This window comes from Siphateles boraxobius, unplaced genomic scaffold (assembly GCF_051911475.1).
Source record: "Siphateles boraxobius isolate OS27281-9 unplaced genomic scaffold, OSU_SipBor_1 7, whole genome shotgun sequence".
Taxonomy (NCBI): Eukaryota; Metazoa; Chordata; class Actinopteri; order Cypriniformes; family Leuciscidae; genus Siphateles; species Siphateles boraxobius.
Window position 1 is genome coordinate 33517190 of NW_027509197.1, and position 14812 is coordinate 33532001.

Below are 14812 nucleotides of genomic sequence, written 5' to 3' on the forward strand. Positions count from 1 at the left end.
ACAGTGATGGGGAAAGACAGGCTCACCCCAGCTAGGAGACCGAAGAACTTCTCGTATGTTCTTTGCTGGGCACAACAGTCCAGGATCATGTTGCACAGCTCTTTCTGTGAAGAGAAACAGATGCAGATGAGAAAATCTCAAAAGCACACTGAGCATCAGTTTTACACTTTAAAGAAACAACGTGAAGGTGTGGAGCTGATCATCTATTCCCAACACTTCTTCCCTAATGTCTTTTGATTTCATAACCTCATATCTTCACCATATATAGATCAATTTAATAAATTATATCTGACCGCATTAGATGTGATGATCTAAAAAACAGTTCTTGTAAAATATCAAGGCTCTTTCCTTCAGCAAGCTGGATACCTGAAACAGTGGACTTCAATCCAGGCGCATGAAGTGTTGAGCACTTGAGATACAGATTAATCATTAAAAGTTTTGTGAACTGGATTTTTTTTTATAACAAAGCTATTATATGGCATACTGCACAGGTATGATAACATGGTAAAAAATAAAATAATTAATTAATACTTTTATTCAGCAAGGATGCACTAAATTGATTAAATGTGACATAAATTACAAATGCCTGCACTATTTTAAAGAAATAATTGCATTTACATGAGGTACAGATTCACCGCAATATTGGCAAATATCATTATAATCGCATTGCCAGGCTGCATGTAAACACAATGATAATAATAAGAAATGTTTCATGAGCATCAAATCAGCATATTAGAATGATTTTTGAAGGATCATGTGACAAAAGATTGGAGTAATGGCTTTTACAATTACAATGTTATGGTTTTATTGTATTTTTGATCCAAAAAGGCAGCCTTCGTGAGCATAAGAAACTTGAAGCAAAAACTAAAAACTAAATGAATAAATGACTAACTTTTGAACAGTTGTACATATGAGCCACTCAACAACCTAACTGTGGCAAGTTCAAGATGCTTGGAACATCTTTTTCTACCTGCAAACTATAGTACTGTGAGAACTTTTAAACACTTTAAACATCTTTTCCAAGGCACACACACACAGTATTTAAGGTTGTTTCAAACATTTAGGGCAGAAAAATCAAAAAGTCTGCAGTGACTGGGGGCATGCAAAGAAAACCTATGGGGGAGAGATTCTATTGAGGTGATGTCAGGTAATTCTCTGAAGTCACTTAGCGAGCCGTTCCTCATTCCTGGACTGGATGTGATCCTACCTACAGATGCTCATTCCTTCCCTCACAGGAAACAGGAAGGATTACTGTATATGCTCCAAAAAGCCATTCAACTTTTCGAGCTTCAGCTGAGGTCCAAAGCCCCTCACACACAGTCGGTGTAACATCTCATCTTACTGCATGAGCTGCAGCACTTCTCTACTTATACCCGATAATAACACTCCATAAGCTGATTGATTTCATGATCTACCTCATATATTCACCAGGGAGCTCAGGATTATGAGGAAGAAAGGCATGCTTGTGATCAATTTACAAATTAAACCCCCTACAGGCAGCAGTCTGGCACCAACTTAGAGTTGAAAACTTTATGAGGTCTTAAAAATCACCTGCAAAAGAAACCAGCGCTGGATATCAAGAACAGTGTCCAAGCAGATAAAGTACTGAGCACTTGAGGTCCAGTTAAGATGGCCTTAAGCCCTGATGAGATCATTTCTGACTCTTCTAACAGGTGCCTGCAGGCAGAGAGCCAAATGTGCCAGTTGTGACGGTAAGGTGATCTGATCACAGGACAGTTTGAGAGCAAGTGCAGAGCAGAAAGGTGGCTCAGCCCTATGGCACTAGTCTCTCAGGCCCCATCCACACTACTGTTTTAGTTTAGAAACGGAGACCTTTTGCTTCGTTTGCACCTCCCGTCCAGACTAAAACGGCAAAAACTAAGACCTAAAACAGAGAAGTTTAGAAACGCTGCCGACCCCGTTTTGCGTTTTGAATCTCCGGAGGGCATTTTAGTAAAGATGGGTCAAAATTGAGGACTTTAGAAACGATGACGAAGGGGCTCACGTGGATAACGAATTACAAGCGTTCTGACTTTCTTCTTCGTCAAATCTAAGGAATAGTCAATCTGTTTCCTGTTTACACCGGCACGCGTATGTCCAGTGTAGGTGAATGGTCACGTGATCCGTGTTTTCAGTCGTTTCAATGTGGACGGAGATCAATTCTAATACGCAGCTAAAACGCTGGTGTGGACGGAGATCGTATTCGTTTTAAATCTCCGTTTCTAAACTAAAACGCAGTAGTGTGGATGGGGCCTCATATATATAGATATTTTTCAGGGAGCTGTCAATCTTACAGGCTGTGCTTGATTACTGATCAGAAACCTTTTCTTTCCTTCAAGCAACATCAGAGTAAAGGAAAAGTTCAGTCACTTTCCAGAAACGTGATCGATCGTGATTGTGAACTACAGAGAAGGGGATGATTTTTTTGAAAATAATGACTTGAATTTCAAAAGACTTATTATTTTTAGCACTATTAGGTTGCATTTAATCATTTTTGGACTTTGACAAAGACCCCATTTACATTTGTTATATGGCAGATCACTCTAGATATTCTGCACACAAAAAAACAACCTCTTATGCTCACAAAGGCAGCATTTATTTGATTTAATACAATAGAAACAGTAATATTCTGAAATATTATCAACATTTAAAATAACTGTTTTATTTGAATATATATTTAAATTGTAATTTATTCCAACCAAGGCAAAGCTGAATTTTCAGCATCATTACTCCAGTCTTCAGAAATAATTTTAATATGCTAATTGCTGTTAAAGAAACATTTAATATTATCATCAACGTTGAAAACAGTTGATCATCTCAGAAATATACAGCTGTCTGTCAGCAAAGCTTCCAGTTCTAGAAGAAGTCTGACTAGGGTTCTCTGACTCTGCTAATACCTGTTGTTCATGTACGAACAGGGAAATCCCTGTTAATTAAACTGCTCTATGACACTGGCAGCATTACTGCGCAGCAAACCAAGCAAGAACACAAATCCAGGCTTCGGCATTGGTTAATCACTCCCTGATTCCCTCATTAGCATCATCCCCATTGCCTCAAGCAGAAAAACCATGAGAGATGCTATCAAGGGAGATTTCAGGTAAATCTTTTCAGGCCGAAGGACCGGAATCCCATAGTGACCCTTTGCGGCGATCCTACCCACACAGCAAACCAGAGGGATTACATGGTCAAAACAGTCATTTTAGCACTTCCCACTTTGCACCTGCGGCCTAGTCGAGCTCCTGCATGCCCCCACTGTAAGAGCAACATCTCATCCCACTCCACTCTGCTTTCACTGCTGGGATACATTATAGCTAGAGGAACTTCAGAATGACGGACAGGTTGTGATTGACACGAAGCTGATAGAAGCTTTTCCCTCAGGGCAGACTAGAAATTTTTGAAGAGCGATATGAGATGAAGAGAGCGCAGGAGAGCGTCCCTGAAATCTGCATTCGTGCACAGCAAGACTGTTTCCACAGATGACCAGCCATCTGCTCTGCAAAGACTGATGGAAAAGAAATTATGAAATGCCATTAACTTGTATTAAAGCTGCAGAACATGAAGAACATAAAGAAATAAATGAAGGGCTTTAACCATCTGAAGTAACTTCAAAACCACACCAGCCTATTTCATTTCCCCCTGAAGAAAAATTGGCAGCGGTCACATCGAACAAACAGCACAAGGACTGAAACCCAGACTCACATCCAGACAATCAATAACCACTTACCTCCAGTATATCCACAACCTAATAAAACTTCTATATTGAGAGCAACAACAACAAAAAAAACATATCACTTCTCTTGCTAAAACCTAACTGAAACCTGAAAAAAAAAAAAACGGGTTGACTGAAACACTGGCACATGTGCGACATTGAGTGAACTCGATCAGATGCAAAGCAGCATTCCCTAAGTGCAGTGGGGTCAGCACGACGACCTTCTTTCTGCGTGGGTGAGTACGCCCCGAGTTTTATGCATCGACGTCTGTGGGACAGGCAAAGAAACTCATGCTGAAGATCTGCCTGCTGGAGATCAAAACAAGCTGGAGCATTCAATCAATAACTCCAATGAGTGAACGTTCAGGTTAAGTGCACTGTGCAAGAGAAATGTGTTTTTCATTCCCCCCGTATTGGGTGTGAAATATACACGTGCTGTATAAAGATGTCATGTAATCTCATTAAGATGTCAAAAGCACAGGCACACTGGTACCATGTCAATCCAACGGTGAAAAAAAATATGATACCAGTTTTCCCAATGGTAGTAACAGCTCAATTTGGTACACACGACTTCTTTCAAACACTCATGCATATTTACAAAACAAATTCTTTTAAAGATTTTCTGCTTTGCAGCTGTAGTTATTGGTTGAGTTTCCAAGCGAGCCGTACCGATACTAATATATTATGTGAAAAGACTGCAGATCTCTGATTGGTCAGAGCCATTACCAGCGCCATTGGATTTGCAAAACGAAATGCCAAACCCGCTAGATTTGAATAGTCAGCAACAGCCAACGCAGTAAACATTTATTAATTTTTAATGATAAATTATTAAAATCTAACTTAGTTCATTTTAATTGATGGACCTGAGCTAACATTAACTAACAAAGAACAATTTTTATTAACTAACATTACCAAGATACAGTTGAAATGTATTGCTCATTGTGAGTTAATGGTAATGCATTAACTAACATTAACTAATGGGACCTTTTTGTAAAGTGTAAAGAATTTAGTTCTTTCATGAGCATGATGAGACACAATGTTGTTTTGATTTAAAACAAATGACTTAAATTTCTTCATCTAGAGATAACCCGAGGTAATTATACTAAATGAAAACAGACCACATAGGAAAGCTAGTTATACATAAAGACAGCCCAAGTAAACAAAATGAACGGTCATTCATATCCCTATCTGCACTTAATGCTTTCTCGCTCAGTGACAAAGGCAATGGCAGCAGAAGCTTTTGAAATAAATAATCATTCGATTAGAGTCTCATGCAGCTGAATTATCTATCTGCTAACTGAATGCAGTTGTGATTCACCTCGATGCACTCAATCCATAAGTTTGTACTCCATGTGGCTGAGGCTGGCGGAGGCAGAAATGTGGCTGAATAATGAACAGGCCATCTGTGAAGTCCCATGATTCATTCCGCACTTGTGATGTGTTTATTGCTCACAAGACTAATAATCGCGCCATCAACTCCACTGCCAGACAGCGGCTGCTCCGCATCAATTGCCTTTGCTAATTTTCACTTGAACCTCATCGAAAGTGTGCACTATGAAAACATTTTACAATCCTCTTTTGAAGGGGAAACTTTGATGTGTCAACACGGAAATTATGAGACTGGCTGTAATGTTTTCAATCCTTTCTCAATGCAAACATCTACAAGTTAAAACATTTATATTTTCACACGCCATGCTTTGGCCTTCACTTTTCCGAGGGTAAAGTATTAAATGATCCCTATAAACTGAAGGCTGAATAACTGTGAATCATCTCAGCTTCATGGACCTCAGTCAGAGTAGACAGCATATTTAATGTGATGTGAATAATGATGAGGCTTCCTAGTTTTTACAACCTGTGTTTTCTAAAAGTTAACTGGAAAGACATACACTACTGTTTAAAAGTAATGGGTCAGTAAGATTTAAATTGATCGAAGGTGACAGTAAAGACATTAATAATGTTACAAAATAATATTTCAAATAAATGCTGTTCTTTTGAACTTTCTATAGACCCCTTTTCAGTTGGTAAACATGATGACGTTTTTATGTGGGCGGAGCTTAGGTGGAGGCAGAACGATCGCTCTGGCCGCTTCACTGACGCTAGTTTGCAAGTTTTTTTGGCTTGTTTTTTAACAATGACGGGAGAAAATCAGATTTTATCTTAATGTGCAAGGTAACTCACTGTCCAGGACCGCGATTGTTATTTGCAAAAGTTAATTTTAACGGACGGAACCAGATTGGCCGACCCGTACACGCTCAGTCAATGGATGGATGATCTGACAGGATTAACGTTACCCCGGGTGAGTGAGTGGGCTGACTTCTACACCTGATAGAGAAACCGAGCGTAAAGACAAACTGAGGGCATATATATCTTTAGATGCCTATAACTATGAATGGTCTTGACTTGTGGCAAAGTTACATTGCGCGATCCTGCCCAGTGCCAAGGCCAGAAGACGACAATGTAAAGAGTGACATTACAGTGCAATTTTAATGATGTGAATATTTTCTAGAAATAAAAATATGTTTTATGTATTAAAATTATATTAATTAACTATGTATTTGATTATTCTTTCTTACCTGGTTCTTCAAAAAGTCTATGACAATCAATCACAACAATGTATACAATCATAGATGATTCACAAATAATCATAATAATTTAGAAAACATTATGCGATACATTTTCAAATTGGATCCTGTAGGTGATTCTAGCACCCAGAAAAACAACAAGATGACATTTAATAAAAATAATAATAATTTAATATCCTTAATATGTAGCCGAATCTGTGCTGGTTTGTATTGCCCGCCTCCAGTTTTCACTTTGTTTTGCCTCCAGATAACGCCGTGACGTAATTGTGACGTCGGCGCAAAAGGGGTCTATTAATCAAAGACTACTGAAAAAAAACATCATGGTTTCCACAAAATTAAGCAGCACAGCTGTTTTCAACATTGACATTATAACATGTGGATTTTGTGCTCAAGACACATTTTTACCAATGTCAATGAATTAATGACTGCAGAGGGATCATGTGACACTGAAGCCCGGAGTAATGATGCTGAAAATTCAGCTTTCCATCACAGGAATAAATTATATTTTTCAAGCATAATTGTAATATTTCACTTTTGTAAATAGAAAACATTGTATATATGTTAAATGAAGCTGGGGTACTATACACTCTCATTGATAACTGACGCATACAACTAACAAATTGGACAAACGCTAGTTCTATAGTCCAAATAAGTTCTGTGTTGGTCTTTGGCTCTGTAATGCTGTTCTTAACATCTTGTGGAAACTGGAAACCAAACACGTGGTAGACCTCTTGCTGCAGACTATAAACAATCTCCACCCTAACAGAAACACCTGCCAATCAGCAGCAGCTGTACGGAATTTAAAGCAACATTCCACCTTTTTATAGCAACCTTTAAACACGCTATAGCTAATGACCTCATCTAGAGGGATTTTCGTAAGACAGAACAGTTCTTAACATAAATGTTCAGCTTGGAATTACAGCTATGAAGGTTAGACAAATGGGGTGTTTTGTCTAACAGAGTTTCTTACATCAATGAATGTCCGCTAGAATGAAAGAAAAAAAATGAAAATAAATAAATAAAAATAAAACCATTCAAATTCAGATCAAATTCACTAATTAGTCATTTGAGATGGACCAGTTCAACGGACTCAAAATAATGATTTGCTGCTCACAGCCGTACAATATTTTAAAACAACGTCCAGAAAATTACAAAAAAGTATATTTACTACATACATTTCCATGCCTTTCACGACATGATTATCCCAAGCTTTTTGATGGCCTGGAAAACAGTTTTAAAATGCCCTTATATTTCCAGGTTTTTCATGTGGGAACCCTGCATTTAGGAGCAAAGCCAGATCACTAGGCAGAAACAGCAATAACCAAAGACTCAAGGACGGTTTATTCTGGTACGACAACTCAGGAGGGACAAAACGCAGTGGGTTCCAAGGACGTGAACCCATATGTGTGAAAGAAACAGTGCATACCGCAATGTTGAAACGAGCTAAAAACGAGGGATAGCGTTTGCGGTACACCACGGTACATCAATCATACAATAAAAAAACAGGCTGACATTTTTGTTACATTATATGTTAATGCCATTTTGACGACTATAAAATGTACACTTAAATGGATGAACGAAACCCCCGTCAAACTTAAAGATTACCCGTTTCAGATGTCTAGTTTCAATAATAACTTATTTATCAAACAGTGCTGTTAAGGTAACCTGAGTAGTTGATGTGTTTCCTCATGTTGCACAGAGATTGGGGGGGTTTTGAGGCAGGCTCAGGTGTGTGTGTGTGTGTGTGTGTGTGTGTGTGTGTGTGTGTGTGTGTGTGTGTGTGTGTGTGTGTGTGTGTGTGTGTGTGTGTGTGTGTGTGTGTGTGTGTGTGTGTGTGTGTGTGTGTGTGTGTGTGTGTGTGTGTCTGATGACGCAGAGGACTGTGGTAGGTCTGGATGTGAGCCACGTTATGCCAGTTCTATCTTCAGTGAGAGGTCAGAGAACGACCCATCACCAACAAATTGGCAAACATGAGTACTTCCTTGCAATGAGGTGATCTTTTATATTGATTTTTTATTTAAATCACTTCAAGGCTCCATTTTCAGCTCAATGAAACAGCATTGTCAATTTGCTTAATGTTTTGTTCATGTGTAAACAATGTACAAGAACCAGCAACAACAAAAAATCTGATTAAAAGAATTTTGACAATATTGTAAATATATGTATATATATCCGTAAATAACATATAAACAGAAAAAAATTCAAATAAGAATTACATAGTATGAATACAATTCTGATTATAAATGTATAAACATTAAAAGCTAATAACAATACCTACATATATTAAGTATCTACAATTCTTACATCAATTTCAACTGAAGGTTTTTTTTCCCCTTAATTTTCCCTGTACTGGTTTCTTCATGCAAAAAATCATACTAAATCATACTAATTGACAAGACTAATTTATTGTGCTTATAATGTTGGATGAAAGCGAATTGGTCAATAAATAAATATAAATATATATATATATATATATATATATATATATATATATATATATATATATATATATGGAAGTTTTCATGCCAAATATATAAAGTCTAAATATAATATGAATTACATCTACTTACTGCTCCTAATGTGTGTGCACTAACTTAGATGGGTCAAATGCAGAGGACAGATTCCAAGTATGGGTTTCCATACTTGGCCTTCACGTCATGTCAGTTTTAATTTTTACTTTCCATAAATATAAAAAAGAATATATAATTCCATCATAGAATATCACTGATGTCAAATCTAACAAAACTAGATATTTGAATACAGGAAAATCAGGATGCAAAATTCATATGCAACCATGAATATTTTTTTTTTTTACAAAATGAAAATTTACAACTTTTTTGATGTGGAGCAAATTAAAATATTGGCAAGGGAAGTGCAAAACTGAACGACTGGCACCAACAGAAAAAAAATCCTTATTTTTGAGCCAAAGACATCCCAGATTTATATGGAGATGACAGTAGGTGGATGTAGGGATGTCACCCACAACACAGCTGACATATGTTTGTATGCTAGGGAGCGACTACATGCCTCTCCCCTCCTGACCTGCTCCTGAGCATGTGACGAGAGCTGGAGCGAAGCGATAAAGAAGACATTTGTAGGATGCTACCCCTGTTACACAATCTCCCTGAAGCGTGCAAACACAATGTTTCCATCTTGTGCACCTCACTGGCTCTTTTCTCAAATGGCCAAAAGCAGCAGATGTGGTGGTGGGGGTGAGGGGGCTCTATTCTATTTTGGGACTTTTTACAATCCCATTTTATTTGATACAGTTCGTATTCATCTTAGTGGAAGTCATTTCAAAAAGAAGCAAAAAACATAATGATCCCTGCTGTGAATGTTGTTGACATTACATATATGCTCTGGGGAGAACATACAGACTTTATCTGTACTCCACCAGCTAAACAAGGCAGTCCATATTTGGAATAAGAAGGCCGAGTGGACCGAGGGGATCGAATCCGGTTATCATCCTCATCTCTCTTAAAAGGTCAAACGGACTGATTAACAGGCTGAGAGCCAAGAAAACCAGTGTGTTCGGAAGTAGGGCTTGAACACCTATCTCAATATTCATCAGACTTTTGATGACATTTGATATATAGATATAAGTGTATTTGTTCTGAAATTAAAAAAATTTCATTCAGCAGATTGAAAATAATTTTGCTCCATTGCAGCTAGGGGTGAAAAAAAAAAATCAATCCTCTGTTTGTAATGCAATAGGCCTATATTTTCAATACACAAAACTCACTCACTGACAGACGGCTGTTTTCAAATGCTCATGTGTCCTTTGTGAGGAACGCTCGCGTCTGTGAGCAACTCTTAATGTAAACAGGCAGTTAAGTCTTAAGGGATTAAACAGACAGGATAAAACATCTGATATTTAAAAATAGATCTGTGCATTAGTGTGAATGCAGCCTATTAGATCTCCCGCTTTCTATGATGTCATCAGTAAGAATCAAACAGCAGTAAAACTGCGAAAAAGAAAATTCACTGGAAAACTTTCATATAATTAAAGCGCTCTTTGATTATTGCTTGTAATAGGTTTAATTGTTCCTCTTTATTATTTACTATTTGCTCTTATGTTTTAAATCTCTCTCTCTCTCTGCCCTAGACCAGCACTTATGCCACAAATGTGCTGACAAATACAGGTCTTTCTATCAAACTTATGAGCTGCTGGCACTGAATTCCAGTTTGATTCGTGAAACAGCAGGGTGACAATCACAAACGAGCCATTTCTGGAGAAAGGCATTTGATCAGTTAAAGCAGGAGGGAACACCCAGTTACCATTAGCCAAAACAGACCATTTTTCCCCACTGTGAAACTGCAAAACAAGGATATTAAGATGACAAATGCTTCCCAAGGGACCACAAAGGCACAAATTACCTCTGAGACTGAAAACAAATATTTAGATGAAGTTAAAAGCTTCCGATAAACAGCTGAGTGCAGGGACACAGAAAGCAACACAGATCTGCAGGATTTTAGAGAGAACAGCAGCATTTATTTACGTACCGTCTGGCTATCGGGGAAATCCATTTTTATCAACTTGTGGGCGCATTCTTCGAAGTCCAAGCTGTGAAGAAAAAACATGAAAATGTCACCTTCTACATCTCATGTGCTAATGAAATGTATTGACATGCATATCATTTTAATATATTACATGCAACTGTTCCACATAATAAATCAAATGTAATATTAAACATGAACCAGACTTGATTAAAATTAAGCAAAACTATCACAGCACCAGGGGGCATCATCTGTTGAAGTTTAACAAGGTTAACACCATGATCATAAAATATAATACAGCCCTAAAACCTAAAAGAAATTACAAAATATGTTCACTCTAAGGAGAATTGAGGCTTTCTATCTTAAGCAGGCTGACCGTTTTGCCTGTCCTGGGATTGTGTTGGCTCTCCAGTACTTCATTTAAGGTCAGCCCAAGATTCTATCGCTTTGAAGAATATTTGGACACATTTTGGGTCACATGTTTACAGCTGGACGAGCTGCTGGATCTGTAGCCGCATGAATAAAGACATATTATAGCTGAGCTGTGAATTTGCAGTCTAAATTTAATGTGATGATAGAGAAAATATAATATATAAATATATGTGTGTGGTTTAAAAATGATTGATTTCTCAATTTATGAACCCATTTGAATTAAATCCCAAGAATCGATCTTCCACTCTATACTGTTTTAAGTTTATTAAATAAAAACCATTGTAGCCTGCATCCCATTCAATAGATAGCACTAGGCTTTGTGTTGTTACTTTTGATGTGAAACAAAGTCTCAGATTTTGTCCATTTTATTATGAAATTCAAACAATAAATTCAATTTTGGTGCTGTTTAATGTGGCATGACAGATCGCATGCAGATCGCCTTAGACCAAGCAAAGAGGCAGCATGCGTTAACTGACCATATCTTCCGCTTTACTACTTGTTACAGCATGAAACAAACATGAATAAACATCAAAAGGTGTTAAATGATACAGAAGAACTGACCGAAATCCATATCATGCCTCATACAATCGTTCAATCAGTGTTTCAACCGCGAAAAGACGTCAATAAATAAGTCAATATTTCACGTTTTATTTAGAAAAGCCATTCAGTCACCATAAACTTGATTGTCAGCTAGAAAAATAAACTCTAGAGAGGAGCATTTAGCTAAATATATGCACCATATTACATTTTTTTCTTCAATATTTAATGTTATGACAGCCAACATTTAAATGTTGATATTTCAAAAAACTAATTGGAGTAGAAACAATTCTGTAATTAAAAACGTATTAAAACTTCCGTGTAATTAAAGTGTTTGCATACGAATCAGTTGATTTTAACCTTCAATATTCAAAATAGTATAATAAAATTGGCCATGCACTGTACCTGAGGTCTCTATAAATTAATCAATATCAAGTCGAATAGAACTGAATCAGTATCGAATTGAAATCAAACTCATTAATGACCATTTGTTTATAAAGCATCAGTCAAGATGACATGAAAATAAACTAAAAACAAACTTAAATGTATGTGCTAAACCCATTATGTTTGACTCAATACTAGCATTTTAATTAAACTGTTTGTTTAGATCAAAGTCTTTAAATGCTGTCAGTGGTCATGAGCCTAACATCTCCTTTAGACATTTCTGCCAGAATTCTGCATCTATCAGTTAGTTTCACAAACTGCTGACGAACACAGTCATGTGACGTCCACAGATAATAACCCCCTCCCGTACACAAACCCAAACAGCATGAGAAACCAACTCAGCTAAATGCTTTAGTTTACAGAGTGGAAGTGTGGTTAAGTCTGACCAAACTAGAATCTCTATGACCATTTTATTTCTGTTCTAAATAAAGTTGACTCTGCTCTACTTCTTAACTGTTTGAATGCTGTGCCATGACTACTTAACAGGGCAAGGGCAGCCAAAAAGAGAGAGATGTGGTGGCTAGACTTGACACTACAGGTCCCATGGTGCACAGTTAGCCCCTAGGACAAAATCCATATAAATGTCACTCAACACAGTCCCTATTCACATCAACCGAAAGATAGGACAGTTCAGCAGTACACAGTGATCACAGCACTATACACTGCGCACAACTGAAGCAAACAACACTGTCAACACGATCACCCTCATGTCGTATTTGCATGTAGATGGAAATGGCTCATTCTATGGTAATAAAAACATAACCGTTCATTATGCAAGGTCTTTATACACCACTGAAAACATAGTTATGTATATGATATTGCATTTCTGTCAACAGATCCTCCTAAATATGACACAATGCAGCTTTAAGGAATTTCTATTCATCAAATCATCCTGAAAAAAGGTATGTTTTTCTCAGAAATATTAAGCAGCACAACTGTTTTCAGCATTGATAAGAAATGTTTCCTGAGCATCAAATATGTTGATCAAATTAATGCATCCATGTTAAATAAAAGTATTAATTTCTCAAAAAAAAACCAAAAAAACAACAACTCACTGACCCCAAATGTTTCAACAGTAGATTATACAATTTTTTAAAATGGCCAAACTCACAGAGGTTGTTCTCTACTCTCTCCATCATTTCCTTTCTTCTCTATATAAAAATTAAGAAAACCTCACTATGGCAATCACAGGGTTGTGCCACAAAACGAATACACTCGATTTTAACAGAAAAATAGCTGGGCTAATCTAATTTCCTGATGGGTCATACTTTTTCCTGTCCATACACAGGGCTCGCCTCGCCTCCGGGCGGGGCATTTGTGGGCCAAATCAGTTTCATCTCGACCTCAAAGGCAGTCTGTAGAAAGGGAAAGTGAGAACCATTGTAGTGCCTCTCTTTTTTGTCTCTGCTCTCTTTCTGCACTCAGGGCAGTGAGCTGCAGTTGAGCGCTGCGAGACACGAGGTTTGTTTTAAGAGGTGAATCCAGCTGCCAGTGGGCAAGTTTAAAGACATTAGGGAAGCCAGTCGACACTTAGCCGGTAAAATATTTAAAGATTTGTTACATATACAGCAACTAAACGAATGAAGCCTCATCACAATCGCATATTGTTTGACGTGGTGCCGTACAGCTGTGATCACTTAAAGGGGTCATATAATGCCATTTTCATACAAGTTAATTTGATTCTTTAGGGTCTAAAGTTTGTAATATACTTTAATTAAAAATTTTCGTTAGTATTGTAAGAAAACACTAATTTTACCTGGTCAAAAACAGCTCTGTTTTCAGCACGCCATTTCAGTGCAAATGCCTTTAAATGATAATGAGCTTCGCTCACTCCACCCCTCTGTTCTGCGGGCGTTCATAACAGCGTTATGACCACACCGCACGTGGAGTGTTTCCTTGACAACAGTTGAGGGTATAGGAAAAAAATGGCAGCGGGAGTCTCTGAGGAGGACACATCTGTGCAACCGTATCAGTTTGAACCGGAGTCGGAACAAGATGACGGCCCGAAGAAGTTCGACAATTGAGGCTCGAACATGACGTTTCTGAATGGTTGGTTATTATATTGTCACTTTGATCTATCTTTGTGTACTGGCAGGGTAGAGTAACTTAGTGAGATGTACGAACGCTATGTGTTTACTGATGTAAGTTATACGTACTCAGTTTGTAATAACACAATAACCATAACGCGTTGTTCATTATAAACGTGGGATTATGAATTATATTGAGAACGTCGTACATAGAAAACATGCCGTATGTACCCTGAGTGTAAACCTTAGCCGCATTCATCGTAAAGCGATTTGCAAAGATTAATATAACGGTTAATAAAATTTTACACTTACTTTTTCTGGAGGTTCAGCAGGGAGACATGAATAGTTGGTAATGATTCTTTTTTCAGGAGCAGCTTCTTAACAAAATCAGCTTTATAAGTTACTTCCTTCGTTAATAAAGCAGTCTGGTGAGAAAAGATTTGCGAATCGCGCAAACTTGAAAGAATTGACGTTGCTCGTGGGGAATATTCCCTTCGAAAACAAAACTCAGCCACGGTGTCTTCAGCGGTTCGGATTTAGGAACATCAAAATTACTGCTGTGTTCGTTACTACACCCAAGAACA

General features: G+C 37.6%; 1 protein-coding gene across 2 annotated transcripts in view; it reads right to left on the reverse strand.

Moving 5' to 3' along the window:
- Positions 1-14812, reverse strand: part of cwc22 (CWC22 spliceosome associated protein) — a 46464-nt gene that overhangs the window by 7351 nt on the left and 24301 nt on the right. For both annotated transcript variants that reach the window (XM_077215963.1, XM_077215962.1), the window contains exons 15-16: positions 10795-10855; positions 27-104 (exon numbers count right to left, since the gene is read on the reverse strand). In XM_077215963.1, the coding sequence (XP_077072078.1) occupies positions 27-104; positions 10795-10855 (139 nt within the window). The remainder of the gene's footprint in view (positions 1-26; positions 105-10794; positions 10856-14812) is intronic.